Genomic DNA, 15,007 nt, shown 5'->3' with positions numbered 1-15,007 from the left:
CCAGCCTCAAGATCTGCATCTGCAAAAAGGAGATAATGATAAGATTCATTTCATAAGGTCATTTCATAAGGTTGCTGGGTGGCTTAAGAGGACATTCCTACGAAGCTTGCTTTCAGCGTTGTCTGTGCCACAGAACGAGCGCGCAGACAAGACTGGCAGCAGCTGTAGGTGCGCAGGGACCTTCCCCGCCCGCCCCGCCCGGCGCGGGAGCCGCCCCTTGACCGCCCAGTCCGCGCCCACGGCGCCCGGCGCGGCGTCCGCGCCGCCACGTCGCTGCCTCCACCCTCCCACCCTCGGGTTACCAGCCCCTACCCTGCGCTAGGTAGCCAGTTCACCGGGCCGCGCCCGAGCCTGCCTGCGTCCTCTCATTGGTTCTTGCAGATGCCTGTCGTCCTGGGCCTCTGCAGATTGGCCGGGGAGGGTGGGGATGGGCGGGACTCGGAGAGCGTAGGAAGGGCGGGGACCCGGATGTGTGTGGTGGCGGCGGCCGAAGAGCTAGTGTGAGGAGCTGAGAGGCCTATGGATGAGGAGAACGCGGCGGCCCCGGTAGGCGGGGATCGGGGGGGGCGGGGTCCCGGAGGCTTCGGGTCCCCCCGCCGGAGCCTGAGGCGGGAGGCGGGGGTCCTGGGCGGAGGCTTCGGGGTCAGAGGCGGGGCCTGCGCCCCGGTCCCTGGGCTTCCTGCCTCGGGACCCTCCTCGGCCCCGTGCGGGGCCTGGGGAGACTGGGTGTAGTCGCGCTGACGAGCCCGGCCCTCCTGCCCCCTGGTCTCGTCTGAGGGCCAGGCGGTGTCCGGGCTGGAGGCGGGACCCGGTGCGGCCACCGCTCGCGGGTGCCAAGGCTGTGCGGTTCTGGGCGAGCGGACGTCCTTAGGTCTGGGGGCCACTATCTATCTGGGGTGGAGCCCAGGCGGCGAGTGAGGAGGGCAGCCCCGCCGGTGCCAACCCTTCTGGGCCACGTGGTGCCTGTGGCTACCGCAGAAGGGTGTAACAAGCGCTTTGGGGTCGAATTCAGCCCAGCTAAGGCTCATTTAAGCACCTACTGTATGCAGGGTACTGTCAGGCCTTGATGGAACCTCTGTCCCAATGTTTGGGCAATGGGAAGAGAAACGTACCTCCCATTTTCGTCACTTTTGGCTTCCAGGAAAAATTCGTTCGTTCATTCATTCATTCATTCATTCATTCATTCATATATTAGCACCGTTGGTGATTTAAATATCCAGGTCATCCTACTCCTCTCCATCTTCACTGCTACCCTCCTAGTGGATGCCATCTCTCATTGGAGCTGCTCCAACAGCCTCTTACTTGTTCGCTCTTTCTGCTCTTGTATATCTGTGATCAGTTCTCCAGCCAACAGCCTGAATGATCTTTAACATCTGATAAACCTTAAAAATCCCGTCATTTCCTTGCTTAAAACCCTCCAGAGGTTTCCTGTCCCGCTTGGGATAAAATCCAGACTCCTTAACCTGTGGTCTGCTCTGGCTCCTGGCTTTTTCCCATCTTCTTCTTGAACACTCTCCCACACGCATTCCCTACGCACCAGCCACCCTGGCCTTTGTATTCCTCTACCGTGCCTGCCTTCCACCCCACGACCTGTGTCCTGGCTGGCCCCTCTGCCTGAAGTGCTCCTTCTTGAGCTTGTCCCACGCCTGGCTTCTTAACTCAAGTGTCACCTTAGAGAGACTTCCTCTGTCCGCTGTATCCAAAGTAGTCTTTAGACTTTACGCCTTTATTCTGCATCACCCCACTCTACTTTTTTCCTCTACTGTCCGATGTCGTCAGGTCCGTGTCTTCCCTGTCACGCCTCCCGCACTGGAACGGAAGTGCTGTGAGAACAGGAATCCCACCCATCTTGTTCACAGTGGTACTCCTAACACCAAGAACAGTGCACATAGTAGGAGCTCAGGAAATGCTGAATGTAAGGACGAGGTTGGGGATTGTTGACTGACTTTGAGTCCAGTGCCCTCTCCACGTTCTGGTGTGCTCTGGGCCCTGCCTCCTTCTCAGTCTCCTTCTCAGTCTCCTTCTCCCCATGGCAGGTTTGTTCTCATGAACAAGATGGATGACCTCAACCTGCACTACCGGTTTCTGAATTGGCGCCGGAGGATCCGGGAAATTCGGGAGGTCCGGGCTTTCCGATACCAGGAGAGGTTCAAGCACATTCTTGTAGACGGAGACACTTTGAGGTGAGTTTAGGGGGAGTGCTTCCACATTTTCCTTGCTCTGCCAGGTCTTAGAGATGAAAAGGGGCCTTTTCAGAGGCAGACGACTGTTGGCACCTGCCCTGCGAGGGCCTTTGACCCTGGAGGCCTTTCTGAGTGGAGCGGGGTGGAGCTGTGTCTCTGGGTCACTCTGTCCTGGTCCACATTAGAAGCAGTCGTGTAAGAGAGAGGAAGCTGCTGGTGTGTCGAGTCGCCCAAGTGCCTCGTTGAGGGGACTCCAGTGGGTGTGTGGCTTGTCTGGGTCTCCTTCTGCCTGCATCTCAGGGGGTGGGGTTTGGTGGAGAGTAGCCGTTTCAGAGGCAGTGGATTTCCTGTTTTGGGAGGACAGTCCCACAGTGCGTCCTGCCCACCAGTTTCCAGCCCTTTGGCTTGTGTGTTTGTGTTTGTTTTCTCTCTCTTCTGGCTTGAACCCCTTCCCTGACTCCTTCTGAGCCTAATTCTGTCACAAAGTTGTCCCTGAAGGGGGGGGAAGGAAGTAGTGCTGTTTAGCCTGAAGGCAAAAAAGTTGAGGAGTGGGGACTGAATAACCGTCTTCCAGTCTACGAAGGGCTTTGGTGCAGAGGATAGAGACCAGCTGTGCTTCAGCTCCACTGAAGACAGAGCCAGAGAAAAAGGCCAAAGCTGCAGCATGAGGGATTGAGGTTAGACAGGGTTGTGAGACCCCGGCTAGGCAATTAAGGGAGGTTCCGCATTCTTTGCCTCCTAGAAATGAAGGAGCCACGCTCTTGTTGGTCTGATGTGGGTTGGACCCTGGCTGGAGGCAGCAGGAGGGGTGGGTGACCTCAAGTATCTTGTTACGGTGTCTGTGCAGATGTCCCGAAGTGTGGCCTGATAGATTCTCCTCTGTGTTGGCCCTTACCAGGGGATGGGGCAGCAGTGAGGATGCTGAGGCCCTACCCCCCACTCCTGGGCTAGGCTGCTAATGAAACCCCCCCCCCCATTCTTCTGTTAGTTACCATGGAAACTCCGGTGAAGTTGGCTGCTACGTGGCTTCTCGACCCCTGACCAAGGACAGCAATTATTTTGAGGTGATCAAGGCAGTGTGGGGGGGAGAGCAGGGGGTGAGATTGTTAAGCTCCAAGGAGATTCTTGCTCTCTTTTAATTTGCCATCAGGGCTGTCTTCTTGGCTGAGAAAAGGGCGCAGAATACCATGGTGCCTCAGCTGAGAGATAGATGCCCCAGTGCTGTCACCCTGTCTCTTCTGTTCTCCTGCCCCTCAGCTAGGGGAGGAGCTATGACCCACACCCCAGACTCGGACCCATGTCCTTTCCCACTTCCTAACCCGAGCCCAGCATCTGCTCATTTTCCTATCATTTTCCATAGCTTCCAAATGATTTTCTGGGTAATCATGACAAAGTAGGCCCCTGGTCTCCCCAGTTCTCCCCTCAGTGTCCTTTCTTTTTCTTTGATTACCATGTTTTTGTCTCTTTGAGGGTCTTTGAGCCTTTGATGTCTGACTCCCCTTCCCCACCCCGGCAGAAATTCATCCCGATGCCTGCTAACTTCCTTCCCCCTGCGCTCTTCCTTGTAGGTGTCGATTGTGGACAGCGGGGTGCGGGGCACCATTGCTGTGGGGCTGGTCCCTCAGTACTACAGCTTGGATCACCAGCCTGGCTGGTTGCCCGACTCTGTAGCCTACCACGCTGATGATGGCAAGTGAGTTGCCTCCTGTGGAACCTTGTCCCTTTCCTGTGGATTCGGGAACCTTAGATATAAAGGACTACCTGGACGTGGTTTTTGCCATTCCTTCACCTGTCTTGGGGTATTTTCATAGACTTTTCTGATCAGGATGGGAAGGTGGCCTGATAGCTACCCTTGGAGGTTTGTAGGCTTGGAGGGGAGGGTGGAGCTCATGCGTGGACACAGATGCCATGGCAGGGTGACTGGGAGCAGCAAGGTAGGCCCCAGGGGTCAGTGCCGTGGAGAAGTTGGGAGGCCAGGCTCAGGTCCTGTGTCTGTGCCGCTCTGTTTGCAGGCTGTACAATGGCCGAGCCAAGGGCCGCCAGTTTGGGTCAAAGTGCAACTCTGGGGACCGGATTGGCTGCGGCATTGAGCCCGTGTCCTTTGATGTACAGACTGCCCAGATCTTCTTCACCAAAAATGGGAAGCGGGTGAGTGGGAAATCCCAGGTGGGATTTAAGCGGGTTGAAGCCATCCGAGGATCTGTGGGAGTGGAAATTATCTGGCTGGGCTTGCTCAGGGACCCATAGGCTTTAGTTCCACCTCCTTCAGGCCAGCCTCAGGTTCTTCTGAAGTCTGTGTACGGGACAAGACACTTTCCCTGCCCAGGGGAAGCCAGGACATTGGCTAGATGATATGTGCACAGGGGTGGGTTAGTGCAGTGGAGGATGGGCAGAGATTGTAGGGGACCGAATTGGGTTATTTGGGGGACAGTTTGAGCAGAAAAGGAGAGGAAGAGGTTACAGCCTGGCTGCATAAGCTGGAGGTCCTCTTCGGAGATTTGACTTGAATGCTTTTGAGGGATATGTCCATTCTGTGTTTATTTTTCTTGTTTCGCTTCTCCTTTCCTTCCCTTTTTGGAGACAGGCTAGTAGCGGTGAAGAGATGGGTAAGAGCGATGGAAGAGAGACCCTCAGCTGTCTTTCGTCTCCTGTCCTGCTCCATCTCCCACCCTGGGAAGATTGCTCTCTCAGGCCTTGGTGGGGGTCGGGGGGCCCTCCTTAGCGTCTGTGCCTCTAGAACACACACATGCCAAAAACATTTGGCAGCAAGTCAAGAGATTTTTGTCTGCCCTCTAGCTTTGTGGATACCTTGCTTGGCCAGGCGTGCTTAGCAACTTTTTAAACTTTTCCGTACCTCTGTTTTGCCGTCAGTGTGTGTGGTAGTTATTTGTTGCATCATCTCAAAAGTACCCTTGTGAGAATTAGGTGAGCTGTGGAAAAGTGAGCCAGGCGGCAGCTCCCTTCCTCCCTCCCTCCGCTGCAGGTGGGCTCCACCATCATGCCCATGTCCCCAGATGGACTGTTCCCAGCAGTGGGCATGCACTCTCTGGGTGAAGAGGTGAGGCTGCACCTCAACGCTGAGCTGGGCCGCGAGGACGACAGCGTCATGATGGTGGACAGTTACGAGGACGAGTGGGGTCGGCTGCATGATGTCAGAGTGTGCGGAACTGTAAGTGGAGGAGGGGGTGGAGTGGTGGGGGTTGGACCGGGAGGCCTGGGCTGAACTCTGTGGGCCACATACGCATGTCTGAATTGCTTAGAATGGGGAGTGAGGGCAGTGTCTTTTATAGAGTTTTGGGAAACGGGAACTTGGGGCCTTGAGGCGACTTCTTGAATCCAGATCTGTGTTCTCCTTAGTGCTGATTGGCTGTCTTCCTTCTGTGTCACTGAGAGCTCAGGTTAGTTGCTTTACTCTGAGAACAGCAGTAGTTCTCCTTTGCCTTCTTTGGTTCTTTTTGCATCTGGTGGCCTCTGCTGCCCTGCACATCCGGGCTCATTTGGAGGTGGGATGCCTGGATCCTCCTTTCAAAAGCCCAGTCTTAGCTCAGCTGGCCCAAGCTCTCCACTCACTGTGCTGCAGGTTATGTGTGGTCACAAGCCCTGCTCCTGTGGGGGAAGGTTCTGAGATCTGTCTTGAGTAAGTGTCAATGTCAATGTCTTCTGTCTTTCCCCTACATTTTGATAGAGGAATGCGAATGAAGGCAAATGAAGATTCATTGAGAATCCTTGACCCTCCAGAGTCTGCTTTTTTAATACACCGTCTCCTCATACCTGCTTTGGTCTCTCCCTGGATTTGAAACTTTCTTGGGGAGTGTATGGACCTTGGGAGAGGGAAATTCTTCACATCTACCCTCGATGCCTCATGCTGGGCTGGGAGTAAATGGATGCTGAGTCAGGGGTCTGGCCCTGGCCTCCAGTGGGCTGCTCCGGCCTCCCACTTCGAATTGTCCCTCTCCCGCCCTCTTGCTCCCGGCTCAACCTTTTTCTCCACCCTCTGGCCTTCTCACCCCAACCCAGGCTGTTTTCAGCTTAGCCTTTGATAGCAAAACAGAAGCAGTGGGGGGTGGGAGTGGATTATGAGCAAGGCTCCCCCCATTTCTGGAGTTCAAGGTGAGTCAGACTCAAGGAAAATGGCAGAATGTGTGCCCTCCTGCTGCTCCTGACACTCTGCACCCCCTCTGGCAGTGGGGTCTGAGGGCTGCAATGGCGGCAAGCCGGGAGGCTTCAGATGCCCACTCTTTGATCCTCATCTCTTTCTTTCCCCCTTCCACCATCATTTTGACAACATCTACAGAGTTGAACTTGGGACTGAGCCAGGGCGATGTTCCAGCTCTCATCCCTGACCTCTCCTCAAGACTGTTTTCCTGGCATCTTTTCCCTGCCTGGACCTGTCCCCACTCTGGCCCCAGCTCCTCCCAGGCAATCTTTTCTAATTGATGTAGAATCCTGTAGACATTTATAAATAGCCTTCCTTCCTCTCTGCCCTCCCCCAATGCCCTCAGGTCACACATTTGAGATTTTTTTCTTTCTTAGACATAAGCTGTTTGGCTCTTCTCTCAGACCCTCACCCCAGCTGGGGACAGCTGGCAGGGTGGGCACACTCTTCCCTGAGCACCTGCTCCTCTGGGGCAGACTGGAGCATGAGCCTCTTGAGAAATATATGCCTTTCTTCTTTTGCCAGCGACTCCATCTTTCAAATGAGGGTGACATACCCGGTTTCTTCCTTCCATCCCCTCGGACCCTATCCCTGCTTGTCTCTTGCCCTGCTGCTTCTTGTCCCTTCTGACCATCCATTGTGTTTTGATCTGGGGATCGGAGTTGTATCTCCTGGAGGAGCCTGGGAGACGTCATTTGGGCTATTGGAGGCCTGTGCCTCCCACTTCTAAAGATGTATAGCTCAGCTGTTTCTCCATTTTGCCCTTCCTGTTTTCCTGTCCCCTCTGTGGGGAGCCTTTCCCTGGAGCCTCAAGACCTCCACTGTTGGATGGGCCCTGTTTCTCCCGCCTTGGGTGACGTTCCCGGCAGAGCACCCTTTAGAACCATAAAGGTCTGGGGGAGGCTCTGATGCCATCCAGTCCAGGGCTTCCCAGTGCGGAGCCGAAGACCGTTCACCTTGACATGCAGGATGTTTAGCAGACCCAGGGTGCTCCCTCCCCTAGTCTTTGTGACAGCCCTCATGCTCCCAGATCTCTTGTGCGGTTGATGAAAAAACACAGACAGAAGTGAAAACAGCACCAGACAGAAGTGAAGAGACTTGTTCAAACGTCAAACAGTGAATTAGTAGTGAAACTAAGTCCAGATATTTATTCTTTGATCCCTTGCCACTGCCACTCTGTCCACTGCCAGACACATGCTGTGCCCTTCTCCCCAACCCCTCTGCTGTAGCCCGTCATCTCTCCTCCTGGCCCTTCTTGTAAGGTGAATCGGGGTTCCTGGGCTTTAAGTCCCCACCTCCCCTGTCAGTCTCCTGACTAGCTCTTAGCCACGGCCCTTTTGGGTGAGCTTACCTCGCTGTCTGGGACCCTTTGCCTCCTGGGCCTTGCTCTCAGTTTGGAGTCTCTGTTATCTTCTCTCTTCCCTTCTCACTGGTTCTTCCTACAGAGAAGAACGAATTCCTGACCCTCTTTTTTCCCTCCAACATTAAATTATGAACAATTTCAAACATATGGAAAAGTTGAAAAAATGGTACAGTGTGCACCCATTTACCTGCTACCTAGCTTCAACAGTTGATATTTAGTTGTGTCTGTTTGATCTGAGCACCTGTATATAGACAGACCTGGCTCTTTCTTGAGTGGAATCCTTCCCCCTGCATCCTGTGGCCTCAGTTTCCCCTCCTGAAGAGTCCCTCCTTTGCAGAGCTCTGAGGGTGTTGAGGAACCGCTGCTGTGTTTGCTCAGGGATGGGGGTGTTACCCCTCACCTCATCCCTGCCCCCAGGCTTTGCAAAGTGAGGTAATGTGTGGAGGGTGGGGGGCAGTAGGTAAAGCTGGGGGATTAGACTCATTCTGTCTTTGTTTCCTGCTCATAGCTCCTCTGACAACTCCTTAGTGATGGAGCAACGGCTTTGGTACACAGAGAGGGGTGAATAAGGCCTCACCCTCCAGGGGTCCTCCCGGACCCAACCCAACCCAACCCAAGAGGAGACCATGTTGGGGCCTGAGCTGGCCGGTGGGGAGTGTGGAGCACGTTCTTGGTGCCTGTTTCAGCTGCTTCTAGGCCCTCAGGGCACTGAGCCCTCCCTTGCTCCTGTCAAGAGGGATTAGGGTCTCTGCTGGCAAGAGGAGGAGGGCGGATACCAGCCAGAGAAGTGACTGGGAAGGCGCTACTGGGAGGTGGGGGGTTGGAGTGCAGGAGGCTCTCTGCACTCTGGCCCGCAGCTTCCATTCTGTGGCTTCGAGTCCACCTGTTTGGCCTCTCAGGGCTTTGGTGGTGTGGGGAGGGAGGCTCAGGAGTCGGGGGGCTTGAAAGCACTGAGGAAAGGATGCCCTTACCCCACCAAAGATGTGGGGGAATATTCCTGCTGCTTGGGCATTATTTGAGAAGTACTAAGAGGAGGGCAGCTGGTCAGTGGGGACAGAGTAATCTGGGGCGTGCTCATCTGTCCTAGGGGAACGGTGACCAGTTCTGGGGCCTATGGGGCTGCTGGAGTTGGAGGTAAGGGCTGAGATGAAGGGTCATTTCTGTCTGTGATACGAAGTTATAGTCTGTTGTAGCTTTGGGGTGACTGTTCATGTTCACGGAGCATTGATACGTGGGTATGTTCTGGTACCCCCCCCCCCCGCCCCCCCACCCCGTTTCCTGATTTAGGGAAAGGCGGAACATGTGTTGATCACCTGGGGGCAGGCTCCATGCCGAGCACTTGACACACTTCATTTAGTCTTCTCTCGCCCATTTTAGGAAAATTCCTTTTACTGAGGAAGAAACTGTGGCTTAAAGGAGCAAAAGTCACTTTCTGGAAGTTAGCTTCTAGTGACTAAGAGGAGTTAGGATTTGAACCCAGGGCTGTGTGATTCTCTTTCCAAACTGAAAGGCATTTGAGGCACAGATGAGGGACCAGCATTGAGATTCTAGCAACTCAGACCCTAGGGGCTAAATCTCCCATCTCCACTAGGTTGCTAAAGCCCTAGTCTCAGGAGGGGAGGAGTGAACTCAAGCTAGGATCTGTCAGGGAGGCCACACTCCCCACCTGCCCCTGTAAATGCTGAGAGAGGATCAGATGAATTGGGGCAGTTTACGCCCTAAGGGGCGGGTGGTTTCTCTCTTGCAGAGGGCGGCATTTGCTGGGACCTAGTCTTCCAGCTGTCGGCAGTCTGTCTGAAATGCTGTGCCGGGTGGGGAGTGGGTTTCAGAGTCCCACATTAGTGGGTTTCGTCCTCCTGACCTTTTAGCTGGAGGAAGCGTCCCCACCCTGTCCACAGACAAGACTGCAGTGGCCGCAGTCCTCAGGGCTGAGGCAGAGGGAATGGTTGGGCGGGTTTTTCCCAAGGATCAGGATCTGGAGCCGCTGCCTCTTGGCTCTGGAAGTGGAGAACACTGTGTTTCCTATGCCGAGGCCAGTTGGATGGAGTGGGTCGAGGGCAGCTGTGGGATCCCCCACCCAGTTCTGCAATGCTGGCCGGAGAGGGTGGGCTGGGGGGCTCCTCGCACTGGGTGGAGCGTTAAGCCAGTTAATGCACACCAGGCTCTACCCCTCCCAGCTTGTGGGGAGATGCCGAGGAGGAACCCAGGCCCAGCAGAGGATACAGGACCGTGAGGGGAAGTCCAGCAGTGTGGGCCTTTAATTAGTACCCGGTAAATCAGAACATGGCCTGTGGGGGGACCCCCTTGTGGTGAAAGAAAGCAGTGTGAGCTAACCGAGAAGACCTGGTCTAGGGGTGTAAATAAAATAGGGTCAGCATAACCTGAAACACAGAAGGTCATGGCTGGAGGAATTTGAAAAAAAGCCTGGGTGTGGATGTAGGAGGCTTCCCATGCAGCTCTGGCTTTTCCTCTGGTTGCCTCTCCCACCTCAGTTCTCTTTTGGAGAAGAGGGGAGGATGGACTTGAGGTGGCAGGGCTTTGGGGATCGAGGGCTGAGAAGGGGACCCTGTCCCTCAAGTGTTCTGTCTGAAGGGGTGGTGAGGGTGCAGGCCCTGCCTCTGCCACAGACACCTAGGCTTTTGCACTGGTGCAGGCCAGCATAATTCCTTTCCTGTTCAGGCAGGAGTTCTTTGGGGGTGAGAGGCCAGCATCCCAAGGCTTGCCAGGGATGAGTGGAGGAGGTCCCCAGGCAGTGTTTTCTTCTGGGCTGGAGGGGTGGGAGGGTAGACTAAAGTCTTGAGGGGCAGTTTGGCTAATTAAAAAGGGATTAAGGACTCCCAGGTGATGCTGAGGGTGAGGAAAGAGGGGATGGGGTTGAGTCATAACCCCACAATTACCATGACAACTGATAAATAAATCCTCCCAGCTTGGGGGTGGCCGCCCCATCATGCCCAGGCAGGACCATTGTGGAATTGAAGAGCCCCAAGAGTCCATCAGTCGCCTCCCCTCTCCCTCCACCTCCATACCCCTGCTGTGAAAGGGCCGAGAGGGGCTGTGAACAGCAAAGCCTGCCTTCATGTCTCCGACCTGCCTGCTCCCCTCCTTCACATTAAGTAAAGAGTGGATCTGGTCATTCTGGGTTCCCTGATTCCCCGCGGCACCCCCCTGACCCAGCTCTGTCCACAGCCAAGTCAAACAGCCCTTGAGAAATCACGTCCGTCCCATCCTAGGCAGAAGTGGTTTCTGAGCTGTCTCCCCTCCCTCAGACATCTGGAGTTGGCACCTAACCTCTGCATCCTCCCTGTCCCCATTAGGCCCCCTCATGTCTCCTCTCAGCACAGGCTTCACGTCCTCACATCTCTTTTTCTCCTGTCCAGGGCCCCTGGGTAGACCTCTTCTAGCAGGGTCTTTCAGGGCAGGGAGGTGACAGCCTGGAGACCCCTAGTGTGGTCCTGGGTGCTCAGCCAGCTGGGGTGCTGTGCTGCTGCCCGCCTCTCCCCCAAAGCAAGGAGAGGGGCTTTGGCTCAGTAGGTAGATGGGTACGGGGCTCAGCCCTCCTGCCTGTGCTACCTCCTTTGCTTCCCCCCCTCCGCCCCATTCTCCCATGCCTGCCCAGAATGTTGGGGCCCAGTTTCTTCTAGGATCCTTTCCCTTCCAGCCAAGGGTTTGTCACGCTCAGGAAACTGGTCCCGAGTGCCTCTGGACCAGGTTTCTAGGGCAGGTGTCAGTCTGCCCTCTGCACCACCTGCTGCCCCTGGCTCTTCCCCCACAGCTCCTGGAGTACTTGGGCAAGGGCAAGAGCATCGTTGACGTGGGGCTGGCCCAGGCCCGGCACCCGCTGAGCACCCGGAGCCATTACTTTGAGGTGGAGATCGTGGACCCTGGAGAGAAATGCTACATCGCCTTGGGGCTGGCCCGGAAGGTGGGGACTCATGCTGGCTTTTTATCTGGAGAGCTGCTCATCTCTGGGGCTGTTGGAATGGGGCTCAGAAGCTCTTGGGGAAATCGGGGAGCAGGGGGGGGCAGGCTGTGGAGGGAGAAGGGTCTTTACCCGAGCATGGTTGTGTGTGTTCGCTGTGGGAGGGTACGCACCCCCCATGACCCACAACCAGATAGAGGGTCCTGACTGCAGCACTCAAATGGGCCTGCAGGTCGGGTGGGGGCAGCCTGCAGCCCTGGCTGTGAAAGCCAAACACCCTTGTTACCTTCCCTGCATCCCCTGCAACCTCAAGTGCCTGAAGGGGGTGGGAGGCTGCAGGGGAGTGAGCAGCCCTCTGGGGTTGTAGCCTGTTTCAGAAGGTTGAATGTGCAGATGCCCTCTCTCCTGTTCTTTTTCTGTGCATGAGACCACAGGTTTTCTCTTTCCTTCTTGGTGCAGGATTATCCCAAGAACAGGCACCCTGGCTGGAGCAGAGGCTCTGTGGCTTACCATGCAGGTGGGTAGGGGCTGCCCCGGGGCGGCTCAGGCCGTGGGGGCTGTAGAGGCACAGGGACATCCATTTTCCTGACCCCCAGCAAAAGGCCTCCCCTCCAGCGTCTGGCTGGTGAGACTTTCCCCTGCTGCTGTCTCATCTCCCCTTCCCAAGCTGCTAGTGCTTTCTCTTTGTCTGTGTTTTTCCTCCCGGCCTGAAAAGCGAGGGGAGCCGAAACAGGGGCGGGAGATCTGGGCCCAAACTGGACATTCCAGGCCTCTGAGTTGGCTCCCTCTGCGCCCTTCTTGCAGATTCTGCAGTTTCTTTTTTTGGTCTGCTTCATTTCCTTTAGGGCTTTCTTTAGAAAGGAGTTGCCATGAGCTCCCAGTGCCATCCCCATCCCCTCCTCAGCCCCTGTCCCCTCTCCCTTCTCCTGCCAGCATCCTGAGGGAGTCTGCTGCCCCTTAGCATCTTGAGCGAATATTGTGTCTCTTTTTCTTAATATGGTGCCCTCTTTCTACTCCTGTCTTTCCATCTTTGTTTCACCTTGACCCCTTCCCTTCCTCAGTGCCAGAGAGGGAGAGGAGCAAGCATTCAACTTCAAGCAGGGACCTCTCTCTCGCCCGGTGGAGGGTAGAGGATCAGCCCTTCCTTCAAGTGTGTGTCTTCTCCCTCCCCTCCCCCCCCCCAATAGATGATGGGAAGATCTTCCACGGCAGTGGTGTGGGGGACCCCTTCGGGCCACGCTGTTACAAAGGGGACATTATGGGCTGTGGAATCATGTTCCCCCGGGACTACATTCTGGACAGTGAGGGTGAGTAGGTGGGGGTGGCTGACCAGGCTGGTCAGGCAGATGGTGGGGGCAGTACCACGGGAGCTCAGTTTCCTGGCCTCCTAGGTGACAGTGATGACAGTTGTGACACAGTGATCCTGTCCCCAACTGCCCGAGCCGTCCGGAATGTCCGGAATGTCATGTACCTGCACCAGGAGGGAGAAGAGGAAGAAGAGGAAGAGGAAGAAGAAGAAGATGGAGAAGAGATTGAGCAGGAGCATGAGGGCAAGAAGGTGGTGGTGAGTGGGGACAGGGTGGCGTTGGACTAGGGTTCTTGGGCCTGGGCAGGGGCTGGCATCATTGGGGAATAGGACCCCCAGCCAACGCAGGGAAGAGGGGAAGGCCTGGCGGTGGGCGTGTTCTGTTCTGAGGTGCTGGACGTTGCCCAGACTCTGGTGGGGAGCTGGTTTCCAGACGCCCCCTTGTGGTCACTTCCCACGTCACCCTAAGTCTCTCCCCCCGAGGGCTTCTGGGAGTTGGCAGTGCTTGGGGTTCAGGCCTGTGTGGCTCTAGTAGCATCATCAGAAGAGGCTAGAGCCCACCTGCTCCACTCCTCTACATGCCTCCACCCCCAGGTTTTCTTCACTCGGAACGGCAAGATCATCGGGAAGAAGGATGCTGTTGTACCTTCTGGCGGCTTCTTTCCCACCATTGGAATGCTGAGCTGTGGGGAGAAAGTCAAAGTGGATCTGCATCCCTTGAGTGGCTAGGGGCTTCTTCCCTAGACCTGCCCCGTCTCCTTTTCCTCGCCCTTTGCAGAACCGGGTGCCCAGTTCCTGCCTTCCCCAAGGATTTGCTTACCCAGCAGCCCCAGGGAGTTCATAGTCCCTCCGCCTCCCCCCAGATCAGGCCCCTGCCGAGCTCCTGTGTGCCCATGTTTCTGACCTGGTGCTACCTCGATCATCAGTCAGTCCTGGACCTGAGTCCCTGGTTGGACAGGAACAGGCCCTAAGAATGGAATTGGTATATTGGTGGGTCCCGCTTGCTTTGGCTGGTGGACTCCCGCACCTTTTCTTTCCCCACCGGCCATAGGAGTGGAGAGGAGTGAGCACCCTGTCTCAGCTGCTATTTGGGCATGAGGCTTTGCAGGGGGTGGAGTAGAGACACCCCCCTCCTCTATTTATCACAGTATTTCCCATTGCATCTCCCTTTTTTGTTCCCTGTCCTCATTGTGAACCAGTTGCTGCTGTTATCCCCCTGGCTGGGCTCGGGGGGCTCTGTTGGGCCCTCTCTCTCCTTCCACTGACTGCTGTCCCAGGAAGACTACTCTAGGGTCTCTGTTCTTTCCCTTGAGAGCCCACTTTCTCCTTCACTGCCTGCTTAGGCACCGTAGTCCCGCAGAGAATCTGAGTCTCTGGCTCCCCGCAACTGTACACACAGTCGGGTGCCTGTTACGTGTTGAATGGAGTGAGAGAGGGGCTGCCAAGTGAGGGGGCCTGGGGCCTCTGCTCCCATCCCCTCCTTGCCATCCTTGGGACACCCGTGGTACCCTTGTCCCTAGTTCCCTGGGATGCACGGTGAAGGCAAGACCCGGAGCCGTGGTCGCAAGCGCAGAAGGCGGCTCGGCTCCTCACTCCCCTTCCCTGCTGCACCCGTGTCCCAGCTTGCTGCCCGTGCCAGTTGCCTGTTTTGCTTCAGTGTTTGATTCTAGCACTTACATACGTCCTCCCCTACCAAGCCCTCCTGTCTCCCGCCGCCACGACCCCTGACCCCCTTCCCATACAGTGACTTCTCCTGGGAGGAAGAGGGAGCGGGAGCTGTTAGCCTTGGTTTGCACAGAGTGGGTGGGCCTTGGGGAAAGGGGGTGAGCTGCTGTGTTGCTGGTGTCCCCCCTTCGGCCCTCCACTACGATGTATGAAATGTATGTACAGCCCAGAGATGTTTATACAGCCAATAAAGATGGAGTTTCTGTATTTATCAGGATGGCCTGGACAAGGGAATCCTTTCCAGTCCGTAGGGCCGGGGCCAGGGCTAGAGTTGGGGACTGCTGAGGGGGACTTGGACCCATGTGAGGCCAAGGGTGGGGATTGTGTACATTTCGTGGACCTGGGATGCCCCCAA

General features: G+C 55.9%; 1 protein-coding gene across 2 annotated transcripts; it reads left to right on the top strand.

Annotated features, from left to right (window-relative positions):
• The first annotated feature begins 279 nt into the window (after positions 1–279).
• On the top strand, positions 280–14,866 carry SPRYD3 (SPRY domain containing 3). 2 transcript variants are annotated; one of them, XM_043564040.1, is made up of 11 exons: positions 280–546; positions 2,037–2,183; positions 3,172–3,247; positions 3,752–3,876; positions 4,196–4,331; positions 5,167–5,352; positions 11,475–11,624; positions 12,081–12,138; positions 12,809–12,928; positions 13,013–13,185; positions 13,522–14,866. In XM_043564040.1, the coding sequence occupies exons 1-11, from the start codon at positions 524–526 to the stop codon at positions 13,654–13,656; spliced, it is 1,329 nt and encodes a 442-aa protein (XP_043419975.1). In that variant the 5' UTR covers positions 280–523; the 3' UTR covers positions 13,657–14,866. The 2 variants fall into 2 exon arrangements, with proteins under 2 accessions (XP_043419975.1, XP_043419976.1); XM_043564041.1 differs by lacking the exon at positions 280–546 and adding an exon at positions 1,799–1,915.
• Positions 14,867–15,007: the final 141 nt, after the last annotated feature.

Source organism: Prionailurus bengalensis, chromosome B4, assembly GCF_016509475.1.
Source record: "Prionailurus bengalensis isolate Pbe53 chromosome B4, Fcat_Pben_1.1_paternal_pri, whole genome shotgun sequence".
NCBI lineage: Eukaryota > Metazoa > Chordata > Mammalia > Carnivora > Felidae > Prionailurus > Prionailurus bengalensis.
Note: the sequence above shows the minus strand (reverse complement) of the source record. Positions and strands in the feature narration are given on the sequence as shown.

What these genes read in the sequence shown, in the direction of transcription:
- SPRYD3 (XM_043564040.1), top strand. Translation starts at nt 524, where the DNA reads ATGAGGAGAACGCGGCGGCCCCG. An exon ending in AGGACAGCAATTATTTTGAG is followed by an intron (nt 3,248 to 3,751) that starts GTGATCAAGGCA and finishes TCTTCCTTGTAG; the next exon opens with GTGTCGATTGTGGACAGCGG. An exon ending in ATGAGGGCAAGAAGGTGGTG is followed by an intron (nt 13,186 to 13,521) that starts GTGAGTGGGGAC and finishes CTCCACCCCCAG; the next exon opens with GTTTTCTTCACTCGGAACGG.